The sequence below is a fragment of the Morus notabilis genome, unplaced genomic scaffold, assembly GCF_000414095.1.
Source record: "Morus notabilis unplaced genomic scaffold, ASM41409v2 Scaffold89, whole genome shotgun sequence".
NCBI classification, from domain to species: Eukaryota; Viridiplantae; Streptophyta; class Magnoliopsida; order Rosales; family Moraceae; genus Morus; species Morus notabilis.
The window spans coordinates 589,574-600,980 of NW_010357100.1; the positions used below are offsets into that span (position 1 = coordinate 589,574).

Genomic DNA, 11,407 nt, shown 5'->3' on the forward strand with positions numbered 1-11,407 from the left:
TTTTAAGATTTATTGATTAATAACCTTTTGACTAATATTATTTTTTAAATAAGGAGTATTAGTTAAAAATAAGGAGTGAAAATTTAAGATTTATGCATTTTAAAAGGTATTTATTTCTATTCCGCTAAAAATATTTTAAAATATGTTAAAAAATACAAATGAAGTAAATAGGCAAGAGTAATCTTGATTTATAACCTTTACTTTTAATTCATAATCTTTTTAATTAAATAATTATATTAATAAAAATATATTTTATTAAAAATAAATGATAAAAATCAAGACTATGCACTAATTTTTTCAAATAGGGAAATCAAAATCTGTTGGGCAGCAATAGTTGGGCTATACATGAATGGCCTCATTGGCTCTTTGCTCATGGTGTAAGCATAAATCTCGCGTGATAGTCATATCAAATTTTTATGGGCTCTTGGTAATTTACACCCCTAAATTATTGTGCTTTGACAGTTTTTATCTTTTTAGATTTTTTAGAAATTTAGTCTTTCAATTTACAAAAGAACAGCAATCAGCTCTGGTTGCTGGATGTTAAATTTTTAGCATTTTAACAATAATTCTGTAGTACCTACGTTAATTCTCTAGATTTCTCGTGGTTGATTTTTTTTTTTTCTAAAATTTTATTTCCTAAATTTACAAACAAAAAAAAAAAGCACATGCATATGTGTTGGAAACTAATTTTATTTCTTAAATTTATTATCTTTTTTTCCTTCTCTAAATTACCAAATGCAAGTCATATAATTTATCGTCATCCGTACTAATTCCAGGTCAGCTGAGACCACCACAAGCACTTTCTTATATGCAGCTTTATGCTTTGTCGAAAGCAACAATTATGTCCCCAAGAAACGCAAGAATTGAAAGGAAAAAAGAACGCCATTGCCATAATGGAAAAGCGGAAAATTTTGTTAAAATAAATAAATAAATAAATAAACAAACAAAGAAAAGAGGCTACAAAAAATAAGCTGTATATAACATCATCATATATCATGTCATATATAATACAAAAGAGGTGAATGCCCACAATTAAGCTTTTCCATGCCCTGTGTGCCTAAAGTGGTGCACGTTCTCTAAAAGAAGTGCACCCATTACTTATTAATCCTAACTCTAACCTTCGACCATCAAATCCCCTCTTCCTAATTCTAAACCTCAAAAAAAAAAAAAATTCCAAACAAAAAAAAAGATGTAACTTTTGCACATGATAGCAAGAGCTTACAGTGAACGCCAACAAAAAAAAAAAAAAAAAAAAAAAAAAAAAAAAAAAAAAAAAAAGATGTAACTTTTGCATATCTCAATTAACTCTAAAACAAAACAAAACAAAAAAAAGGAAAAAAAATGAAACCAATGTTTTATCTTATTTGTTTAAACCAAGAGATCTTGTGTGAAATTGTTACAAGGTTTTGTAGTGTCCTTTTGAAGATTTTTGGAAGAAGAGGGGGATTGTGATGATGAGTCAGGAGACAAGGAGTGGCGAGTTAACTCGGAGAGCATTTGAACAACTTCTCGCATTGTGGGCCTCTCGACGCTGTTCTCTTGGACGCAAAGCGTGGCAATGAAGAACAAGTGCATGGCTTCTTCTTTAGGCACATTGTAATTAGCAGTTGTGGAGGTGGTCATGAGCCTCCTATCCACTATTTGTAGAACGTCTTCTCTCCGACAATTGGTTGCTTTCTTGCACCATTGCACTATGTCCACACCCTCTCCGAACTCCCCAACCGGCCGTCTTCCGGTCAGGAGCTCAAGCAACACCACGCCGAAGCTGTACACGTCACTCTTCTCATCCACCTTTAGTGTGTATGCATATTCTGCAGTTTCAGAAATGGTGACATGTTACTTTGGAATACAAGTTGATGAAAATAGGGCAAAAATGCTACAAATCTCCATTTCGCGCCTTAGTTTTCTGCCTGGAAGAGGCCTACATGGCCCAAGTATATGTTTTCTGTTCGGCATGCTAAAGGGAAGCCCAGCCCACAAGGGGTCCAAACGTAAAACAATATTTTTTTTCCACTGTTATGTACTAACTACAAAGTAACAGCCTATATAGAAAAGATGTACCGGCTAACCAAATTCACTAGAAGATGAAAATTTAATGAAAATAGCGATATATATATATATACACACCAACTCTTTTATATTTTCTTTTATTACAAAACGATGAAAGGAAAATAATATTTGAATGAGCATCCATGAGGTTTTCAGTAATAAAAGTAATGTGTAACTGAATGGTGAATACTGATTTTGCGAGGGAAAAATTTATAGCTCTGAAAGGAAATAAAGCATTCAAGTATGGGGAATCACGTAGTATGAAAAAATGTGAAAGAAAAACAAAAAAAGGAAAATAAAAGAAAATAAAACAGGGAAAGTGGAAATCAAAAGGCAGTCCAATGGGACGACAAAAAGAGGCGTCAACTTGCCGGAAAAAGAAAAAAAAAATTAGAAAAAAGGACAAGCAAACGGTAATAGGGCGACAATCTAATGAGGAATTCTTCTTTACACGTAAGAACATACCCAATGCTTTAAAGCCGTACTTAATATGGGGGGTGTGTGTGTATACATGTGTGTGTGTATATATATATATATATATATATATATACACACACTCACACACACACATGAGTAGAGTAAATTTGGATGAAACAACAAAAGCCAAACAAAGAGTGAGTTGGGTGGTGGTGGTGTGGGGTTAAAACTAAAAGAAACGTGCATGTGGGATCGCTTTCACAAAACTCAACACTGTTGTGTTGTTACGTTAGACATCACTGTCAGACTGAGAGTTTTGCAGTGGTAAGTGTATATGTGTCAGTACTTTCACATCTCAGAAAATACTGCTATGCAATATGCATGGCCTAATGTGGACCCTACCCATTCCTTTGCAAACGACCCCGGCACAGAATTAATAAAAGACTCAATTTACACCCGTTTAATTTATTAATTTAAGTTTTTAATTAAAAATAAAAATTTAGGTTAATTTGATCACAACAAATCAAGATTGTTTTTGCAATCTACTTCAGAAGAAAGTAACTATGAGAAGAAGTCCCTTTTACATGCATAATTTGTTAGTGGATTTGAGCAAAAGATCATAACAAAAAGTAATAAAATGTATCAATGATGTCCTACACGTAAAACATGAACATGACAATGACATGTGAATGAGCAATTTTAATGTTCGACATTATTAATACTTTTTTTTTATACACGTACGTAAATCTACTAAATTGAAGATATTTCAGGTATTCTTTTTGGAAATTTCCTAAAAGTGCATAATTTAATGATTTTATTTTTTTAATTATTCAAACTTTTTTTTCGTTCATAAACGTAAAGCATTATTAGGCCAAATGGGGCACTAGAATCATACTCATGCATAAATAAAAGTCTACAATGAAGCCAAAATTTGGTGATTCTAGTTTCAACCCCGGTGGGGCCATCCCTTCTTAAGATTTAAGGTTCGTTTAGTTGGAGGATTCAAACCATGTGATTCGAACTATTTTCGATTTACGTGTATTTTTTGTGAGAGAAAATACTGTAACGAACCACGAATCATGATTCGAATCAGGGAACGAATCCCTCTACCAAACGCCCCCTTAATCTCAAAGGAAATCACCAACAACAACAACAATAATAATAATGACTAATAATAATCCAACGGCAGAGATGGTAGAGCCTACAATTTTTTTACAGTTCTAATATCTCTAGATAATTAACTAACTTAACTAAAAAAATAACGGCCACTCATAGAAGACAAAGCGATCAGAGGAGATCAAGAATTTGGACGTACCAGGAGCAATGTAGCCATAAGAGCCGGCGATCGCCGACATACACTCCGACGCGCCGCCGTCGAACAAGAACTTGGCGAGTCCGAAGTCCGCCACGTGGGCTTCGAAATTCGAGTTCAACAGAATGTTGTTTGACTTGACGTCTCTGTGAACTATCAACGGCGAGCAATCATGGTGAAGATAGCATAGCCCTTTGGCAGCTTCAATGGCGATTTTGTACCTCAAATTCCACCCCAAGAACGCTCCTTTTTTACCATGTAAAGCCTCTCCCAAGCTTCCGTTCCTCATGTACTCGTACACGAGAAGATTCGTTTCCTTGTTGGAGCAAAACGCAAGCAGTCTGACGATGTTCCTGTGCCGGATGTTGCCTAGTGTTTGAATCTCCGCTCGGAAGCCGTGGTCGTGGCTGCTCGGCCCGAATCCGAGGAGTTTCTTGACGGCGACTTCGACGCCATTCGGCATTTTTCCATGGTAGACTATCCCGGCTCCTCCTCTGCCGATTACGTTGCCGTCTTTTACGCATTCGAGGACGTCAGAGACGGAGAATTCGACCTTCTGAAAGGCGGTCATCTTCCACGACCCGGCGCCGCCGCTTCTCTTTAGCGATTTGGCTTTGATCACGGCGGCGGTGGCGAAGACAAGGGAGCATATCAGCAGGCCTAATGCGAAAACCAACTTGAAATCCGCCGGGCCGGATTTTCTCTCCGCGGCGGTGACGGCGGTGAAATTGCAGGGGCTGTTGATCATCATTAGAGTGCTTCCGCCGCAGAGTTGGGGGTTTCCGGCGAATGACGAGGCGTTGAAGAATGCGAATTGGCCGGTCTCCGGTAGCTCACCGGAGAGTTCGTTGAAGGAGAAGTCGGCCGTCGTGAGGCTCCTCATAGTGCCGATCGATCTCGGTATCGATTGGTTGAGGTGGTTTCTTGATAGGTTCAGGTGATTCAGGATTCGGATGTTGGAAATTTCCGGCGGGATCGCGCCGGAGAGGTTGTTTTGGCTCATGTCGAGGTAGGTGAGGTGAGAGCAGTTGCCGATTTCTGGCGGGATTTCGCCCGAAAACGAGTTTCTGCTGAGATCAAGCACTAATACTTGGCGAAGTTCCCCGATAGAAGGCGGAATGGGGCCCAAAAATCGGTTCGCGCCGAGGAGAAGGTTTTGGAGTGAAGAGAAGTTGGAAATGGAAGATGGTAAAGGACCGGATAAGAGATTGTTTGAGAGATTAAGCTCCTCTAATTTCATTGGCTTTGAAGACGAATAATTAGCATTCTCAGACAATGACCCAGATAGGTAATTGTCTTGCAATTCTGCTAATTTCATCTGAGGCAGGTAAATTAAGCCATTTGGTATGCTACCATTAAGGTAATTCTGCCCCAGTCTCATCCTAGTTAAGCTAGAACATGCTCCCAAACCCTCCGGGATAGGTCCGAAGAAGAAGTTTCGCAGCAGAATTAGCTCCCTAAGCCGGTTCGACGCGCACAAGTTGGGTGGAATCGTGCCGGTGAGCTTGTTGGTGGACAAGTCCAGCACTTGGAGCTTTCGGTTTTCGCCTAGTTTCTGAGGAATCACGCCTGTGAAGTTGTTCTTCCACAGTCCAAGAGTCTCCAAATTAGGGAATTCCGCAATATAGTCCGGGATGGAGCTGTGCAGGCTGTTCATGAAGAGGTTGAAGAGCTCTAGCCGCTGGAGGTTCGCAAACTCGACGGGGATTTCCCCGGTGAGCGCGTTGTTGGAGAGGTCGAAATTGATCAAGTTTGTGAGATTTCCCAACTGCCTTGGGATTGAGCCAGAGAGCAAATTGGCGTACAAGTAAAGAGTGTCTAAAGCCTTCAGATTCCCAAGTTCATGTGGGATTTGGCCATCCAATTCACAGTCTGACAAATCCAAGTGAACTAGATTAACCAATTTCCCAAACTCCACTGGAATCCCACCTTCAAAAACATTGTAATGCCCCAATTCAAGCCTTCTCAAGTTAGTGAGATTGCCTAATTCACCTGGGATTTTCCCATTAAGATCATTCCCAAGCAGGGACAAGTACTCAAGCCCAACTAACTCTCCATAACTCACCGGGATTTTCCCGAAAAAGAAGTTGCCTCCGAGATCTAAGTGCTTCAACTTCTTCAAGCTGAGAATCCCTAGTGGAAGAGAGGCATTGAAGTTATTGTCGTATGCATCAAACACTTCCAAGTTGGGAATACTAGAGTAGCTCCAATCCAGGCCTCCATACAACTGGTTGCTTGAGATATTGAGGAAGCGAAGATTCAGCAAATTCGCGATGTCAATGCTTCCGGTGAAGTTGTTTCCGGCAAGAGAGAGGTGTGTGAGCTTGTCTAGTCTTGAAATCAGAGGTGTTGAAACAGAACCGCGAAGGCTTAAATCAGTCAAGTCAAGTGAAACAACTCTTCCTGATGATCTAGAGCAATGAATTCCAGTCCAAGAACAGACCGAGCTTAGTGCCAATGGATTCCACGAGCTTAATGCCGGTTCGGGGTATTCGAATCCTTGCTTGAGCTTAAGCAAGACGTGAAAATCACTAAGCAGAGAAGAGGCAGAACAGGACGTGGTTAGAAGAAGAGAGAAAAGTGTATAGACAATGAAAAGGACCATGTTGTTGTTGTTTTTTTTTTTTTTTTCTCTTTGTTGGTTTCAAGAAAATTGAGTTTGGAAGCACTCTAAGGAAAGAGGAAGGGATTTAAGCATCTGGGCAAGAATGGATTTTCCGGGAAAGGGAGGGAAAGTGAAAGGAATCTGAGGGATGTCAAGTGTGTATGGGCTTAAGGAATCAAACATCTTCACAGAAAGAGTCTTCAAATACAAAGAAGAAGCTAAGCCTCTCCTTTTCTTCTTTTTTCTCTCTCTCTTTCTCTTTCTCTTTTCTTTACTTTTCTTTTCTTTCAGAGAAGAGACGAAGATTGAAATTCTGCTAGAAATGGTACAAGGGCTATCTGTAGTTTCTCTATGTAAGCCATCCTTTAGGCGAAGCAAGAAGAAAAAGCAGCTGAGGGAAAAAGAGAAAGGGTGAGAAGAAGGTAAATAAATATATTTTAAAAAATGGGAAATAAAAAGGCCGTTGGATAACTGAAATTTAAAGTTTTAGATTAGAGGAGGGAGAAGGAGGAGGAAAAAGTAAAGTTGATGATGCTTTATTTCTTTATTTCTTTATTTATTCGTTTGACAAAAATGCCCTTTAGCTTTAATCAAAGAGAAGCCCTTTATTGCTTTGAATGAGAGGAGTGATGGAATTGCACTTTCAATCATTGGAAAATGGCTTCCCTGTCCTGATGCTTTTTGCTAAATGACTACTAGATTAGCCCTTGATATTTCTGCTGTGAGAATTGGAGAAGACATTTTAAGAAGAAAACAACCAATGCTTATCGCGCCTAGAATGTTCTATCTTACCCAATTACTCAAACCTAAAGTGTGAGTCAATAATAACGACTATAACAACTTGGTTTGCAAACTTATTTGAGCGATAAATCACATTCATTTTTAATATAACTTTGAAGTTTAGAGTTCAAATTTTCCCACCCCACCAGGAGACTGAAATTATTGTTGTGACTACATTATTTAGAAAGTTAAGTTTCTATAACCAAAACTCACTTTTACTTATCAAATCCTAAATCTACATTGATAAGGAATGTGTCTAACTTGGCCATTATAAAATCTTCATATTGGACTGAGGCATTGTTCATCATTTATATGCATAAATATTCAAGAAGAGTTTGTGTATGATTGCAGGGATAACTTGGGTATAATTGCTTGACATCATAGTGCTGAGAATGAATTTCCACAAGCAATTATAATACAGCTTGCATATTTTATTCATTGCCATGTTAAAAAAAGAAAAAAAAAATGGTTTCTAGTATGCAAGATGGCAAGGAAAAGCATAATAAACATCCTTGATTTGTATATTACGTGGAGGACCCATCAAAAAAGTATTAGAGCATATCTGATATAGCTTATCCCTCTCCATCGTCATCATAAGTGTAAGCACTCTCACGTGTACCTCATCGATTGGTTGGTTGGAACCATAATGGGTTTGAGAACCATACAACATCATTGTGTATTTTTGGTGCAGATATTTCATCATCTCTTGCTTGTAAAACACATTCACAAAGGGACGCAGTTAAGTCTTTCTATATATGTGTGTGTCTATGGAAGAATTCTTATGCTAGGGTAAAACTTTCATTACGCTTTGTTGAATCTATATTTTTTATATTTAAAACACAAGAACAATAACGAGCAAAATAATGTCATAGAGCATCACCCACTAATAGAAAGTTAGTCTCGCTCGCAGACAGAAAATTTAAAGATGGGACCCGCCTTCCTATTAGTAAGGGTATTTACCTCTTGTTCATATCCTTAAAACATTTTTTTTTTCCCTAATGATCCAAACGTACGTTTAGAAACGAACTGCAAGAATCCCTAGCACTCTGTAAGTATGGCGTGTAATTTTTTTACCCTCATGAGTCGGAAACATGTGCTCTGCAAGATTGCAGTGAGTGTAAGAGGTAAAAGATGATGATTATTAATATATCATTACAATGTTGTTGAATGATCAATATATAATTATGTTGTATGAATAGGCTGCATGGAAGAAAGAACCTAGCAGTGGAAGCTTTATTATTTGTTTTCCATCAACTTTATTCCTTCCCCTTCCTTGCCCTACAGGAATGGGACCAACCCTCTATGTAAAATGTGTTGTTTTGAGAGCTTTTATTAGAAGAAGATGTAATAGTCTTAAAGAGAGGGCTGAAAAGTAAAAGCAGACATATATAAATCTGCTTTTGATCTTCTTCCCACTTCAAAAGAAAAAACAGGAAAATGAAATAAAGCAAAAAAGAAAAAAAAATCCATGAAACCTCTCTCCCTCATGGAAAAGAGTGCTCTTGTATTGTATTAACTTGAACTTAGCATAACTCTCTCCCTTTCTTTCTCTCTCAAAAAAGAAAAATCCATGACCACCCCATACATGGGAAAGATGTATTAACATGTTCAATTCTCTCTCTCTCTCATATTTATGTTGCTCTTTTTTTTTTCTGGGTCATAAAGTAGTGGTTGGCTTTATTTTGATAACTCTCTAATGGCGAGTGTATATGTGTGTGTATTTGTGTGCCCTTTTGGAGGAGTCTCTATCTGGCTTATTGATGGGCAGACCTGCCCTTTGGAAGGGTCATTGTCGTATGGCCAGGCTTTCTGATGCGCTAATTATTATGTGATCACTCAAATGTTTAGTGAAGTCACGGCATACTTGTGGAGTCTTATGTTTGTAGGTAAAGTCCAAGAGCTTCGCTTTTGTCTAAACCTTCCGTGCCTACTCATACTAAGACAAGTCATTTCTGCTTCTAATTTTGTTCCTTAAAAAAAAAAAATCAAGCTGAAGTACAAAAAAAAAAAAAAAAGTCAATTTAACACAACTTGATGAAAATCTAATATTAATTTATCAAAGTGGGCGATTTAGATTAAGTAGACGTTTGGTTCATAGATTTTAAATTATGATTCAAAACTATTCTCGTTTTACATGTGTTTTTTGTGAGAGAAAAATACTGTAAAGAACCATAAATTATAATTCAAAATCATGAATGAATACAAAAAACAAACATAATATAAGATATTCGAACCAAATGAAAAAGGAGGTCGGCATTGTTTTGTGGTAAATGTTTTTCCCATTTAACTTTAGATCATTTTTGTTAGGAGGCAAAACCAATTTTAAGGCAGAAGGGTAGTTTATGTCAGTGTAAGAACAACCTCAAGTAGAGGAATAATGTTGATGAGTAGAAAGGGTACACCATGGGAATAAATATTCATATAGTTGACTTTTTTTCTATGTTGTGAACTTAAAACATTTTTGGTGCAAAAGAACAGAACCAGATTCTGATCTTTCCGTGCAAAGAGCAGCAGCTATAGCTACAAGAGAGTTGATTAAAGTTGTTGAATTATTGATCCACAGCCGAAAGAAACGACACACATTTATTCCTATATCGTCCGTTGGTGCCTTTTCCAGAATTAATAATCAATCAGATCAAAAGGATTGGCAACCGAAGAACAATTCATCATCATCTATATATGCATTCACACGCAAACCAGAAAAAAAAAAAAAAAAAAAAAAAAAAAACATGAGTTTTTTTCCCCTTCTTTTGATGAAACCTAATAAAATAAGTTCTTCAAAGGAATCCAGGATAAATTCTTTCCAAAGATTTGCACTTTTGTTCCCCCTTTTTCCCTCAGGTTTTTAGTGCTCGCCCTCCTGAAATTTTTGTGATTTGGTAATTTCATCCATATTCTTTTCGGTGATTCAGTCATTTAATTTTTAAAAGAACAACAATTAAATTTGGTCGTTGGTAGAGTTTGCGGTTTTGGGAAATTCTTTGACTATGTGGTTCACAGATTTAGAACTATTCTCAATTTATGTGTATTTTTTATGAGAAAAAACACTGTAACGAGCCATGAACTATGATCCGAACCATGACACAAATTCTCATATCAAACACCTTCTAAATCAATAAAAAAAGATAATAAAATTTCATGGAGCAAAGTACTAAATTACGAGAAGTTCAAGAGGACAACAATGCTTAAAAGAATATAATCATTCTATCCAAAATTCAACCCCGTTAGTGATTTAAGTTAATTCTCACTATTTTGTAAATTCAATGACTATATTGTTAAGAAAAAAACCTCATTAAAACACAATTAATTTAGAGAATTCTACAATAGAATGTAAAAAAAATCCTAACAGTATGGTTCTGTTTTAAATCGTCACATTACAAGAAATTTTGTAAATTTGTATGTTTTTTTATTTCTATTTCATGTGATTTTAATTAAATTTAACATTTAAAAATATAATAGTCGAGGTAAACTCCATAAGTTTAAAAGACACGGGAGCTTAAATCAACGGATGCGTTTAAAACTCATTCCAAAATGATTTTATTTTTTGTATGAAAATGAAAACGTATATTTGGTAGTTTTATCAAGAAATTATTTTCAGTATAAAAAAATTTATTAATGTCTCTCTCTCTGTTCGAGAGAAGAAAAAACGGAAACAATAAATGAAAAATTACCTCTCTTATTTTATACTAAACTAAAAAATTATTTTTATTTTTAATTTTTGTCTTTAATTGTATCAAACGGTATTTTTCTCTTATTTTTATTTTTTTCCTTAAAAAATGTAAAAAAAATAAAAATAACTCCAAACAAACTGTTTGTGTTTTTCTGAGAAAAAAGAAGGCAAAAGTTGATTCGCTCTGTGCTGGCTTATGACGAAGGCGTTCTTATTTTAAGCTTAAACCAGGACTGATGCCAGTGCCATGCCAAAGCAAAGGACACTGGAAAACCACTTACTTACAAGTACTAGAGGATATGTAAGTGGTAGTGTCACATCCAAATTATGGACTCACCAAAAGTCCTTCAGAGTACCAAACAAAACTGCTCTGTCATCAGCCAATCGATAGGCTTCCGCTTCTCTTCCCATACATTGGTCTATGATGAGAATTAATTATTATTTTAATCGTTAGAATAATTTTTTAACATGTGATCGAAAATTATTTTGTGTCACGCACTAAATTTTTAACGTGAAAATTTTCATCTTTACTTACACATGCAGAATATTTCATAATTAATGTCAAATACTGAAA

At 36.4% G+C, this 11,407-nt stretch overlaps 1 protein-coding gene across 1 annotated transcript; it reads right to left on the reverse strand.

The window, feature by feature from the left end:
- Positions 1 to 1,287: 1,287 nt before the first annotated feature.
- On the reverse strand, positions 1,288 to 6,757 carry LOC21401431 (leucine-rich repeat receptor-like serine/threonine-protein kinase BAM3). The gene is made up of 2 exons (XM_010089133.2): positions 3,782 to 6,757; positions 1,288 to 1,811 (listed from the first exon to the last, which is right to left on the reverse strand). Exons 1-2 carry the CDS (start codon positions 6,381 to 6,383, stop codon positions 1,369 to 1,371), a joined length of 3,045 nt encoding a protein of 1,014 aa, XP_010087435.1. The 5' UTR covers positions 6,384 to 6,757; the 3' UTR covers positions 1,288 to 1,368.
- Between the last annotated feature and the right edge of the window lie 4,650 nt (positions 6,758 to 11,407).

Coding starts and splice junctions, on each gene's coding strand:
- LOC21401431 (XM_010089133.2), bottom strand. CDS start 6,383: ATGGTCCTTTTCATTGTCTATACACTTTTCTCTCTTCTTCTAACCACG. Junction 1,812..3,781: donor TTATGGCTACATTGCTCCTG/GTACGTCCAAAT, acceptor CTGAAACTGCAG/AATATGCATACACACTAAAG.